Genomic DNA, 14,301 nt, shown 5'->3' with positions numbered 1-14,301 from the left:
CAAGAGGAAATGCCCACCAATAATCTTTGGGTTGAGATTCACCTAAAACAGCAAGTTTGAGGTGTGTCACTCACTGCCAGCTGAATCCATCAAGCACAGCTCAAACCATATCTGTAACCCAATTTTAAAAAACAATTGATACATGGCCACCATCTACTGGCCCATCACTGAACTTCAGATAACCCTTCACTGCTTCCTTGATTTTCGTCTGATTATGTTAAAAGGGCACACCCAGTCCATACGCACTAAAAGCATCCAACATTATGGCTTTAGAGTATATCATCAAAATGTCTACAATGGTTTTACTAATCCCAGTCGCTTCTTTGGGAGCATAGGACATGGACCACTCCTCTCCCTTTGGTATATGCCTGAAGCTCCCACCTCCAGGATGTTCCTTGGGCGTCCTCTTTACCTTCTCCCTTGGGATTATCCTTCCACAACGTCTTCTGGATCTTTTCATCCACCAGAAAAATACAGGTCTACCTCAGGCATAGTGGAAATAAGTACAAACAGCAGTCCAGCAGATCAATGACATGCAGAAAATGAGACAAATTCAGTAGGGTCTTGTAATTTATTTACATACACACACAAAAAAATGGATCCTGATTCCAGGTTAGCGGTTACATGAAATGTTAGCTTCTACCTCCAGTCCCCAAATCCCACCCACTCAGGCCCATATTGCATTAAACAAGACTAAAACTACTTACACAGAACTTATTTGTTTCGATGACTGAAATAAACAGCTCAAAAAAGGTATAAGAAAGTTACAATAAACTTGCATGCACATCAAGGATAAAAAGTAAACATTTGCTTTTTAAAATATAAAAGGAACGATTATAATATTTTGACCTGGGCCTAGAAATAAACTAAAAGTTGAATATATATCTATACATTTATATTTTCAGTCTTTCACTTCTAAAAGACATAATTCTTAGAAAAACCTGATAGGGCCTGTACTGGAGAACATTGGTATAGGCAGAGAAATGCATTCAACATCATTTGGGGATTTTTGCAATTAAGTACAACCTGGTATGAAGGACATTACCACAAAATCAAAGAAATATTTCCACCATAGCTTAAAATAACAATGCATATGACTAAATCTTTAAATGTATCAACTTATTAACAGTAAATTAAATCCAAAATGGCTTAAATGTTATTTTGAACCAATTCTAGAAAAAAACAGACCAGAAATTGTACATTAGGCAAATCGTTCAGACAGACTTCATGAAATAATAAAATGCATTCTTACAGGGTTGGAATATGAGGGATATTCTTAAATGAATACATAACTCTTTGTTCTCTGAGATAAAAATAAAAGATGAGTTGACGGAGAAAAAAAAGAACTGAAGACTATAATGAGAGGCGGTGGCATTTAGTCACAATAAAACAAATTACCTGGTGGTAACGACTTACATTCAAATCAATACCCCGCACTTCAGAGAAAACCCCACAGTTCACAATATTGTCCTGCTTTCATTGTTTATGTCATTACTTTGGACAGAGAAAAAGATCAGGGCACTGCTGTTTGGAATAGAGACCCAACAGACAGCAGGTGCACTTTGCAATAGAGTCAAAAGTGAAAGACTTGCTCCTACGCCAGTGTACTGAAAATGTACACAGGTCAGTTATGTACAGTTTTAGCCGTCCCATCATATATAAAGCAGTGATGTACACAATGTCACTGACCTGGTGGAACACAATCATTCAGGGCATCATACACACAGTACATTCATCAGTGAGAATCGTAGATCAAGCAAGAGGCTGGCCAGGAAAGACATGTACAGGAGAGGCCACCATACCTAGTGGTTGTCATGTTGGGAGTAACGAATCAAACTGTTGAGCGAATTATTGTATTGCCATTTCTTCTGACCAAAAGCATCTGTAAATATCTAAATTCTATAAGTTAAAATGTTCTTTCATAACCACTCAGACCAGCTACTAAAATACATTTGAGCTAAAACTTGATATATTGCCGGGTTCAAAAATAAGAGACCATGTCAGTTATGATAGAGTAAAAGAATAACAGCAATACCATTCAATTGGGCTGTATATGCTGCTGAAGACGACCAACATGATTGCTCAGAATAATCTGAAATGTGTCACTCGGAGGCAAAGGAGGTTCAGTACTTGGGGGAGGCAGGTAGCCTAGTGGTTAGAGCGTTGGGCTAGTAACCGAAAGGTTGCTGGATCCAAACCCCGAGCTGACAATGTAAAAATCAGTTGTTCTGCCACGAACAAGGCAGTTAACCCGGTAGGCCATCATTGTAAATAACCATTTGTTCTTGCCTAGTTAAATAAAACGTTCAATTTAAAACAATAATTACAAATCATTTTTGTACAAAGTCGAATGATTAGAAGAGTGACAACTCAAAATCCACATATGGGCCTATTCCAAAAGGGTAAAAAAAAAAACTAAGCTGGATGAGAAGTTTTGAACATTTGTTGATGAAAGTAATTGAATAGGACAGTTACAGTACCCGCTGGGCAAATGATTGCTTATGTAGCAGTGATGGGACAAGGAGGACATGGGGTTCTGCTGCATTTTGGTAACTATGCAACTCCTTCACTTTGTTGATGATGGTATTAGGAGAAATGAAAAGACATCTGGCATTCATCCAAGAGTGTATTACAAAATCCTCGTTTCATGTTTGGTCGGTTTTTAACACATCCCCCTTGAAAAGGTAGAGGAAACAAAAAGAACCCTGTCAAGTCATCTCTAATTTCCCATGTTTTTTCCTTTTTCTTTCCACAAAGGTATTTACAAAAAAAAACACTTGACATGTTCTGACATAGCATTACATTTAGTTGTTTTTTCCTCATAAAGTGTTATAGGGGGAAACAACTGACTGCATACAACATTTTACTTTAAAAAAGGGTACAAATTTAAATGAATAGTTCCCAGCAAGTGTTTGGGCTGCGCTTTTCAGTCGGAGTCACTGCTGTCAGAACTGGACCCACTGGAGCTGCTGCTGCCAGAATCTGAAGAACTACTGCTGCCGCTGAGACGGGACGCACCAGTACCAGCACCCTTCTCTGGAAGGAGAGAGAGGGGATTACGCATGAGACATTATATAATACCACCATATTTATGTCAACGATTTTCAAATGCTAAAGAAAAATAACATTTGCACTTTGATTATGATTGATGCACAGTGACACCTTTCAAGTTTCTCCATTCCTAGTCATGTCTGTCCAACTCAACAGATATGACAGATTCTATAGATTTGTAACCATAAAGACAGATCAGATTAACTTTCCTGGGCCACAGGATTTTAAAAAATTCTGGCCAAAAATGACTAGGTAAACAATTTGCGGCACGACAGCTTCTCTCCTGGGAGCCGGTTGATGTCCAGGCTGAGCTGGCGCTTCTCGTCGTACGTGCCCCTGCCCTTACTCTATGCTACTCCGGCTGTCCCTTACGCTATGCTACTCCGGCTGTCCCTTACTCTATGCTACTCCGGATGTCCCTTACTCTATGCTACTCCGGATGTCCCTTACTCTATGCTACTCCGGATGTCCCTTACTCTATGCTACTCCGGATGTCCCTTACTCTATGCTACTCCGGATGTCCCTTACTCTATGCTACTCCGGATGTCCCTTACTCTATGCTACTCCGGATGTCCCTTACTCTATGCTACTCCGGATGTCCCTTACTCTATGCTACTCCGGATGTCCCTTACTCTATGCTACTCCGGATGTCCCTTACTCTACCGATGTCCCTTACTCTATGCTACTCCGGATGTCCCTTACTCTATGCTACTCCGGATGTCCCTTACTCTATGCTACTCCGGATGTCCCTTACTCTATGCTACTCCGGATGTCCCTTACTCTATGCTACTCCGGATGTCCCTTACTCTATGCTACTCCGGATGTCCCTTACTCTATGCTACTCCGGATGTCCCTTACTCTATGCTACTCCGGATGTCCCTTACTCTATGCTACTCCGGATGTCCCTTACTCTATGCTACTCCGGATGTCCCTTACTCTATGCTACTCCGGATGTCCCTTACTCTATGCTACTCCGGATGTCCCTTACTCTATGCTACTCCGGATGTCCCTTACTCTATGCTACTCCGGATGTCCCTTACTCTATGCTACTCCGGATGTCCCTTACTCTATGCTACTCCGGATGTCCCTTACTCTATGCTACTCCGGATGTCCCTTACTCTATGCTACTCCGGATGTCCCTTACTCTATGCTACTCCGGATGTCCCTTACTCTATGCTACTCCGGATGTCCCTTACCTCTATGCTACTCCGGATGTCCCTTACTCTATGCTACTCCGGATGTCCCTTACTCTATGCTACTCCGGATGTCCCTTACTCTATGCTACTCCGGATGTCCCTTACTCTATGCTACTCCGGATGTCCCTTACTCTATGCTACTCCGGATGTCCCTTACCTATGCTACTCGATGTCCTTACTCTATCTTCCGGATGTCCCTTACTCTATGCTACTCCGGATGTCCCTTACTCTATGCTACTCCGGATGTCCCTTACTCTATGCTACTCCGGATGTCCCTTACTCTATGCTACTCCGGATGTCCCTTACTCTATGCTACTCCGGATGTCCCTTACTCTATGCTACTCCGGATGTCCCTTACTCTATGCTACTCCGGATGTCCCTTACTCTATGCTACTCCGGATGTCCCTTACTCTATGCTACTCCGGATGTCCCTTACTCTATGCTACTCCGGATGTCCTTACTCTATGCTACTCCGGATGTCCCTTACTCTATGCTACTCCGGATGTCCCTTACTCTATGCTACTCCGGATGTCCCTTACTCTATGCTACTCCGGATGTTCCTTACTCTATGCTACTCCGGATGTCCCTTACTCTATGCTACTCCGGATGTCCCTTACTCTATGCTACTCCGGATGTCCCTTACTCTATGCTACTCCGGATGTTCCTTACTCTATGCTACTCCGGATGTCCCTTACTCTATGCTACTCCGGATGTCCCTTACTCTATGCTACTCCGGATGTCCCTTACTCTATGCTACTCCAGATGTTCCTTACTCTATGCTACTCCGGATGTCCCTTACTCTATGCTACTCCGGATGTCCCTTACTCTATGCTACTCCAGATGTTCCTTACTCTATGCTACTCCGGATGTTCCTTACTCTATGCTACTCCGGATGTCCCTTACTCTATGCTACTCCAGATGTTCCCTTACTCTATGCTACTCCGGATGTTCCTTACTCTATGCTACTCCGGATGTTCCTTACTCTATGCTACTCCGGATGTTCCTTACTCTATGCTACTCCGGATGTTCCTTACTCTATGCTACTCCGGATGTCCCTTACTCTATGCTACTCCGGATGTCCCTTACTCTATGCTACTCCGGATGTCCCTTACTCTATGCTACTCCGGATGTCCCTTACTCTATGCTACTCCAGATGTTCCTTACTCTATGCTACTCCGGATGTCCCTTACTCTATGCTACTCCGGATGTCCCTTACTCTATGCTACTCCGGATGTTCCTTACTCTATGCTACTCCGGATGTCCCTTACTCTATGCTACTCCAGATGTTCCTTACTCTATGCTACTCCAGATGTTCCTTACTCTATGCTACTCCAGATGTCCCTTACTCTATGCTACTCCAGATGTTCCTTACTCTATGCTACTCCGGATGTCCCTTACTCTATGCTACTCCAGATGTTCCTTACTCTATGCTACTCCGGATGTCCCTTACTCTATGCTACTCCGGATGTCCCTTACTCTATGCTACTCCGGATGTCCCTTACTCTATGCTACTCCGGATGTCCCTTACTCTATGCTACTCCGGATGTCCCTTACTCTATGCTACTCCGGATGTCCCTTACTCTATGCTACTCCGGATGTCCCTTACTCTATGCTACTCCAGATGTTCCTTACTCTATGCTACTCCAGATGTTCCTTACTCTATGCTACTCCAGATGTCCCTTACTCTATGCTACTCCAGATGTTCCTTACTCTATGCTACTCCGGATGTCCCTTACTCTATGCTACTCCAGATGTTCCTTACTCTATGCTACTCCGGATGTCCCTTACTCTATGCTACTCCGGATGTCCCTTACTCTATGCTACTCCAGATGTTCCTTACTCTATGCTACTCCGGATGTCCCTTACTCTATGCTACTCCAGATGTTCCTTACTCTATGCTACTCCGGATGTCCCTTACTCTATGCTACTCCGGATGTCCCTTACTCTATGCTACTCCGGATGTCCCTTACTCTATGCTACTCCAGATGTTCCTTACTCTATGCTACTCCAGATGTTCCTTACTCTATGCTACTCCGGATGTCCCTTACTCTATGCTACTCCGGATGTCCCTTACTCTATGCTACTCCGGATGTCCCTTACTCTATGCTACTCCGGATGTCCCTTACTCTATGCTACTCCGGATGTTCCTTACTCTATGCTACTCCGGATGTCCCTTACTCTATGCTACTCCAGATGTTCCTTACTCTATGCTACTCCGGATGTCCCTTACTCTATGCTACTCCGGATGTCCCTTACTCTATGCTACTCCAGATGTTCCTTACTCTATGCTACTCCAGATGTCCCTTACTCTATGCTACTCCGGATGTCCCTTACTCTATGCTACTCCAGATGTTCCTTACTCTATGCTACTCCGGATGTCCCTTACTCTATGCTACTCCGGATGTCCCTTACTCTATGCTACTCCGGATGTTCCTTACTCTATGCTACTCCGGATGTTTTCTTTTTGTCTAACTGCTTCTTTTCCTGTGCCAGGTCCTCCTTGGACCTAGCTCCCTTGCCCCCAGAGGCCCGCTGCAGGAGACACACAGCGGCACGCTGTGAGCACCATGGCCTTCCTGCCCGACCCCCAGCCGCTGTGGTGATAGCTAGCTAGGTCACAGCTAAGGCCTAGCGCCTTACGCCTATGGCCTAACACCTACAACTTGGAGGACTACAGACGGCAGCAGGCTCAAAGCCCAGGCGAGCATTTATACTCTTGGAATTAAACAGACTTCATCTCACTTTCTAAATATACAGCCACACAAAATGTGATTAGGCGAGGACTATACATGGGTTTCTCCAGGAGTTATTTGTCACATGGTATGACACACTGCCTGACTCCACTACGCTGGGTCCGAGTAGGAGCCGATATTAGCAATACAGCAATATACCTGGTTCAGGCCCTGAAACATTTTATACAGGAGGTCCCTGAAATCAGCATAGAGAATCTATGTCCACAATGCCAAGATACTGGCAACAGTACCCGTCTTCAGTTAGGCTACATGTACACAAGGTCAATTGTGCATCATTTTTTGCTATTTTGTTGAGCTAGCACTCATAGACCATAAACCAAAGCTCAGCTGAAAATTCATTTTTAAGAGTTAAAAGTTGGGGACCACCTGTATATCAAAAACTAGCAGTCAACCGAGAGAAGTGCAACTTGTTAGAGGGAAGAAACATAATCTAGTTATTTAAAAAATTACATTAAAAAAAAAGGGGGAAAACTATCATTTAGTCATTCAAGCAAAGGGGAGGAAAAGAGAATAACAGTAAAGGGAGAAGGTAGGGTTAGAAGATATTTACAGGGTGTAGTAGTAATATCAGGATGAAGGACAAGGAAGCTATCAGTGACGTCCAAAGCACGAGGTCTTCAACTTCAGTACTTACGTTGGGGTTTCCGCTGTTTCTTCTGTAAACAGGACTTGACGTATCGCTCGAGTTCGCGTAGGGTGGAGGGTTTGAGCGTCTCAAAGTCAATCTCGATCTCGTCTGGGTTGGAGTCTCGCAGCGAGGGCTCTCGGGACTGGATGATGTGCACAACCCGGCCCAGCTTCTCTCCTGGGAGCCGGTTGATGTCCAGGCTGAGCTGGCGCTTCTCGTCGTACGTCATAGGCAGGGACTCCTCCTCGTCAGACTCGTAGCCCCGGCCCCCCTTCTTTGGTTGCCTGGAAGATCAGAGGCCAGCGCAGCAATGAGTGTCTCATGGTGTCTTTTCATGGTGTTGCTTATTATGAGACTGGGCAGAGCCCTAATAATTCAGAGAACGTGAGTCCTTACCTGGAGCCAGTCACTGTGCTGTTGGCTTTCCTGGAGGGTTTCTTCTGCTGGCCCTGCTTGGCAGTCTGCCCAGACTTGGCCTTCTTCTCCTCGTCCGTCTTGGTTTTGCTGTGCTTGTTGTCCTTGTCTTTCTTCTTCTTGTCTTTCTCCTTCTTGTCTTTCTTCTTCGGTTTGCTCACAGGGGCCTGAGAGAGCGCGGCAAGCTGTTCGTGGACAGCCTTTAGCTGGGGAGAGGTGGGGTGGAGGAGTTAGTGACCTGCTGTAGGGGTATGCTAGCACTTCAAGCACTGAGGGACTAGAAGAGGGTAGATATGGGGATTCAAGAAAGAACTTCAACAAATCAATGCTACAGCCCAAAAATGTGGAATCCAGACATTAAAACGGAATTAAACAATATTCAAAAATATATCGAACTAAGAAAGGAAATCAACTAAATGTATTGAAAGTTCATTATAAGACAAGAACAAAATGCATCAGTGACTAGTGTTACCCTGCAACTTTTTGAAACGGCACATGAAAGCTCCCGTGTGTGTGTGTGTGTGTGTAGAGCACGCGTCACATCTACACTTTGTGTAGCCGTTAGCGATGACACTAATGATGGCCTTTCTAGCTCTACCAGAAGTAAGTTCTCAATTAAATGTTAACTACAAAGTAGCCTCTGACTACCTGGCAGAATGATATGATTATTTGCATTAATCCAGTGGCCATTTGTTTAGCAAACTCTGCAATCACATGAGCGCTACAGAAATGTTGCTAACCAAACAGTCTCTTGGAGGTGTGCACTTGCATTAAAGAGTAACTACACCTAGAATTCCTCAAATGTGCTCTCCTGATGTGGATTAAGCATTGTTGTGGATTTAGAACATACAACTCTTATTTTTCTATTTAACAAAAAAAAGGTGTGATTGAGAATGAAATGTTCTAACAAGGAAGTGGAAAACAAGTTGCATACTCCTCCATTGCTTTCTAAGTTAAATTGGACACAACCAACAGGCAATCAAGAGAATGGAGAAAGGAGTATGTCTAGTTGGTCAGCCAGCAAGCATACCAGGAAGACAAACACATTCACACAACCATTCAAACTCATAAACACCTGCTCAAACACACCACATCTGCCACCACCCAGCAAACAGCACTACGCCACCTGTTACTCGCCACCCCCACTATTAACCCTCTACCGCTTGCCCAACTAATGCAAAAATAAAAAGTGAAATATCAGCATCATGATAAACTGATATCAATAAGGAGGTTAGTGGGGAGGGGGCCAGGAAGTGAAGAGCAAATCACCTGAAAACGCTTGGTGCACCCGTTTTTTTCCCCCTGCCCGCTACCATTGGGGCGCTCCAGAGAGATACACTGGTAAGAGAGCCAAAGGGAAATAAGGGGACAAAGATAGAAAACTCCAAAAAAGAGATCAGATCAAAACCATTTTAAAACACCATGTTATGACAAGAGCTACTGTGTGGTACCATTATGCAAAACTACATTGTGATATGTTTTCAAAAAGAAGGCTTTTGTTTAAGTAATGCATGCAAGCAATCTGTGCCAGTAGGTGCATGGAAATACACAATTTGAAGCGGTAGAGGGTTACATTTCAGTGCTATCAATGGGGAGATGACGAATCAGTGGAGAAAGCAGAGGTTTGCGTGGCTGAAGGGAGGGGGAGGGGTTTGACTGCATGTAAGGTGGCAGCCCCTCCCTCTCGGTCTCAGACAACAGTTTGGATTGGACAAGGTGGCTGTGATGTGAGAAGAGAAGGTGGGAGGAAGGCCATCCCTGAGCCCTTCATGTTAGAGGAGTAGTCGGACGGACCTCGGATCTGAAACCCACCTGTTCCGCACCCACCTGTTCCTGCAGCTCGGCGAGCCGGGAGGCCCGCTCCTCCTCCGAGTCGGAGCAGTCCGAGCTGGAGGAGTCACCGCTGCTCGAGTTGTCACCTTTACTGACCATACCGCCTGCACCGGGGCTCAGCTCCACCGGTTCATCAGGCATCTTAGCAAAACGCATCTCAAACACATCCTGATAGAAAAAGACACGCATGGAATGATGGGGAAAAGGAGAGGGACAGAAACATTAGAGATGAACCAACTGATTCAATTTTACATAGATTTTTCAAATGTGATCCAGAGAAAGGTTTAAAGGTCGACTTTGGGCACAAAAACGGTCCAACTCCGCCCTCATCTCAATTTTCAAATAGAAATGGAGTGTGCCTTTGGTGGTTCGTCGATGTGTCATTCTGGTCACACGCACCGCAATCGATGTAGCTAGTTTGTTCGCTAAGATAGCCACTTTAGCTAGCCAGTAATTCCACCTGTATGTGTTGACGTCATTTCACAGGATTTGTTTTTGGACAGAAGCTGTAGAGATCGGTAAGAAATTGCACTTCTGTAGCCAAATATCTTTTTCATCCACTTTCTTGTTTTTAAGCATTAAATGACCTGGTATGATGGTACATTGATCAGTTATATATTTTAAAGCCGTTATTTCAGATTTCCCCCCCAAAGTGGACCTTAAAAATCCCCAAACCTACCTGGAGTTTTCTGGCCATGGCAACAACCTCGTGATCTGGAGGGTTATACTTGTAACAATTTGAGAACATTATTCGAACATCCGCTGCAAACATCTGTGCATCTGGATACTCCCGGCCATCTATCTTTTTCTGCAAATGAACAGCAAGTGTTATCCAAACAGTGCACGGATGGGCAACAGCACGGGCCAATACTAAGGTAATGGTTAACTGTAAACGTGATTTCTTCTACTGTGCATGCTTTGTTCTGTGGTGCGTACTTTAACAGTGCTGAGATCCATGGGGTGCTTTATGATCTCGTGGTAGTCATGTAGCTCCAGAGCCTCAGCGTCTACAGGCTTATAGAAGGGCCAGGCATACGCAGCATGTTTCTTTGACAACATCTCCTTCAGGATACTGTCGCAGTACTTGAGCTGCTCACTCATTCTGCTCCGCTTGCCGCCATGCTGGCCCAACTCCCCTTCCACAAGGTCTTTCTTGGGAGCTTTGATCGGACGGCCTGTGCTCTCCCTTCTGGACATCACTTTACCCTGCTTGCCCTCTGAGACGGGGCTGGGAGATTCACTCCGGCTGGCTGTGATTGCAGATGTCGTGGGGGTGGTGGTGTCTGCTTTCCTCTTTACCCCTTTCTTCTAGGTGTACAAAAACACACACTCACAGTATTCAAAAGACTAAATATATATGATATATACCTGAAGGAAAATGTACAGTGACTTACTTTGACAAGAGGTTGTGAGGGTGAGACGACGGGAATCATGGGAGCATTGGGCGAGCACTGCACAGCTGGGACTTTGGGGGTGATGGTAGACATTGTAGAAGAGCCAATCACAGATGTCGTAGAGCCAGGGAAGGACGGTGGTGACTCACTTCCATCCAGACCACCTGTAGCAGGTGCAATTAGTGGTTATCTTATTGGCAATATGTACCCATTTTCTCTACATTTTTCAATACTATATCTAAGGATCTATCAAATGATAGGGGTCTATAGTATCAGGATCAGATGAACAGTGGCCTATTACCTATGCTTTTGCTTTTCTTGGGTTTGGGTGTAGGAGGCAGAAGCTCCACCTCCTCCTGGGGCATCATGGCAACTTTCTGCAGGAAGATCTTCTCCAAGGCCTGTGCCATCAGGACAATGTCATCTGTTGGCTGGTGGGCAAAGTAAAAACAGCAAGTGAGGAACATGAGTGGGAAATGCAAAGCGGAAACTAGAGGTCAATGTAAAAACATGGAGCTTTGGGATTAGCCCTGGGAGAATCTGCAAACATATTAGAGACTATCATTTTAAATCCAAAATAAATTGACCCCTAGGAGACACAGTCTGTATTTACTCTCTTGGAGCACTCACCTTGTTATATATGTAACAGTTGGTGAACATGGTGTTGAAGTCCTGCATGCATTCACTGGCACTCCAATAGTAGTTATGCTCCAGTCTCTTTTTGATGGTTCCCATGTCCATAGGTTGCTTTATGATCTTATGGTAATCCTGATACACAGAATAACCAAAATTATCTGTCAGCTGCAAGTCTTCTGCACAGTGAGATACCTATAAGCATAGGCTTTCTGATATTTATAACGCCCATTGTCAATATCTACAGTCTACTCACCGGAAGTCCCAATTTGATGGCATCGACTGGCACGTAGAAGGGCCAGGCAAAGTTATGCTTCCACAACGTCTTGACCATTACATTCTGCATGTACTGTAGTTGGTTGGTTTTCCGACCTGGTTTGGTGGGATTGGTCACCTCCGGGGGTGGGGGGTTGACTCCCTGAGGAGGGGCCGGGGTTGCTGAGGTAACAGCAGACATGCTGGCGATGGGAAGGGGGTGGTATTCTAGGAGTCACTGCTACCTCTGCAATGGACAGGGTGGGAGACGGACACTGCGTCCTCAGTGGATTGTGTAGTTCTTTTTGCTCTTTAGTGGCCCAAAGGAAACTGCATCTCATTGCAGGGCCTGACCTTTTTAATCTATTAAAAAACAGAACAGGGTGATGATCATGAGTCTTCAGCATAAAAGTAGTGTCCCTGAAAAAAATCCATGACCCAGGTACAAGAACTAAAAAAATAATTGATACCTGGGATGAAATGAAAGGTAGTAATTATGAAAAGAAACTAAAGCCTTTTCTGTATCATCACACAATTCTTCCATATATTGTAATGCGCAAATGTCTCCTGACAGACAGCTGGCTGTGTCCCTGGAGAGATGTGTTGCCCTCTCCAGGCTTAAGGGACATTGTCTAGACCACAATCTACAGCCTGCACCTCGGTCTTGGTCTGGCATTACCATTTTCCTTTGACCATAGAGTTGTCTTTTGCACATTGGATACAGCGATCATGCAACAGTGCACGGAGCAAAGGTACAAGTAAATATGAGCCGTAACACAAAAGAATAACTCAAAACAACGTATCTAAATAATCAGCGAGAGAGATGGAGTAGTAATTAATGTCATTCGCAACCACAAATGTCATTCCATACATACCCAAACAAACTGCAAAACTGAGAGACAACAGCACAGCTGATTTAGATACAAGTCTCACGCTGAGTAGTTGGATTGCTGTATAACGTTGTGATGCCATTGTACTATGGATACTTCAATAACGAAAACTCCACAAATATATTATGTATCTCGTTCAGCAACCTAGTAGAAGCTACTAGTTTTAAAGTTACACCCACAACATATATTTGTTTGTCCATGGAAAATGTATATAGCATTTAGCTTTGTACTACCTCCCGCGTAAACAATCAAACAGTTACACCAACCGTAGCTGACTAGCAAAACATGTGTTTTGTTTTTTTACAATACCGTAACGTTACGGTATCTTATGGCAAAATATTGCAATTAGGTAACTAAACTAGCTTAACAAAACACATCTAACTTTGCAAACTATGCTTGCAATCATGCGCGGAGGAAATACAAGGGGTGCTTTGAACACTTTTGGAACAATTCGCGCGGACTCTCATTTCCATTCCGTGGTTGCAAGTGCAAACCAGTGTACTGTAGCTATCAGCTAACTCATAAAAATGAACGTATATTGACTAGTGTATAAACCATGACTGGCTCGTAAAACATGTATACACCAAAACCAAATTCTCCACATTCTCCAAAAAGATGGCGGGCAGATGATATTACCCTTTAGCTTTCGCTAGTTAGCCAACAGCCGACTTCATTTCACCCGACTTTTCAAATAGTTTCAGCGATAGCCTGTATTACTACCACAACTGCGTATGTACCCACAATAAACTCTGGTTCCCTACTCTTATTTGAAACGTTTCACGATAATATTGCCACAATAATTCACTTAAGACAAGAATTGACGTTGTGTATTGTTGCAATGCACAGAATTCAGCTTTGTTGAAAAACATTGGCATGCTAGCTGGCTAGCTTAGTTGATATGCTAGCAAGCGTTTCAGCACCAGATTTTTCATAACATTGAAATAGCTCAATTATGAAAGGTGCATTTTTTCACTAAAGAAACTCCAGTATGGGGGAAATATAAATATCTGAATGTATTACTTCCTTGATGACTCCGAGGGGTTTTGCCTTGTACCTGGTAGTCCGAGTGGATCCTGTTTTATTTGAGTGAGGCCGAGCGAGTACAGGAGCAGCATGAAGATGAGGTATACCAAGTCCCATGCGCATGCGCAACGGCGCGCGGTTTGTGATCATTTTGACTGGATCTGAAGACTAAGCCCCCCATAACATGCATTATACACCTTATACAAAGTGTATAATGCATATAATACTACT

The 14,301-nt window shown here is 44.1% G+C and overlaps 1 protein-coding gene across 9 annotated transcripts; it reads right to left on the bottom strand.

Moving 5' to 3' along the window:
* Positions 1-552: 552 nt before the first annotated feature.
* On the bottom strand, positions 553-14,230 carry LOC109873968 (bromodomain-containing protein 3-like). 9 transcript variants are annotated; one of them, XM_020465703.2, is made up of 12 exons: positions 14,102-14,230; positions 12,159-12,520; positions 11,900-12,037; positions 11,571-11,700; positions 11,270-11,433; positions 10,812-11,183; positions 10,555-10,683; positions 9,855-10,043; positions 9,312-9,380; positions 8,025-8,248; positions 7,635-7,912; positions 712-3,036 (listed from the first exon to the last, which is right to left on the bottom strand). In XM_020465703.2, the coding sequence occupies exons 2-12, from the start codon at positions 12,357-12,359 to the stop codon at positions 2,927-2,929; spliced, it is 2,004 nt and encodes a 667-aa protein (XP_020321292.1). In that variant the 5' UTR covers positions 12,360-12,520; positions 14,102-14,230; the 3' UTR covers positions 712-2,926. The 9 variants fall into 9 exon arrangements, with proteins under 9 accessions (XP_020321296.1, XP_020321292.1, XP_020321291.1 ...); XM_020465702.2 differs by having other exon boundaries at positions 14,068-14,192; XM_031809143.1 differs by having other exon boundaries at positions 9,870-10,043; positions 14,102-14,185.
* Between the last annotated feature and the right edge of the window lie 71 nt (positions 14,231-14,301).

This window comes from Oncorhynchus kisutch, linkage group LG29 (assembly GCF_002021735.2).
Source record: "Oncorhynchus kisutch isolate 150728-3 linkage group LG29, Okis_V2, whole genome shotgun sequence".
NCBI classification, from domain to species: domain Eukaryota; kingdom Metazoa; phylum Chordata; class Actinopteri; order Salmoniformes; family Salmonidae; genus Oncorhynchus; species Oncorhynchus kisutch.
Note: the sequence above shows the minus strand (reverse complement) of the source record. Positions and strands in the feature narration are given on the sequence as shown.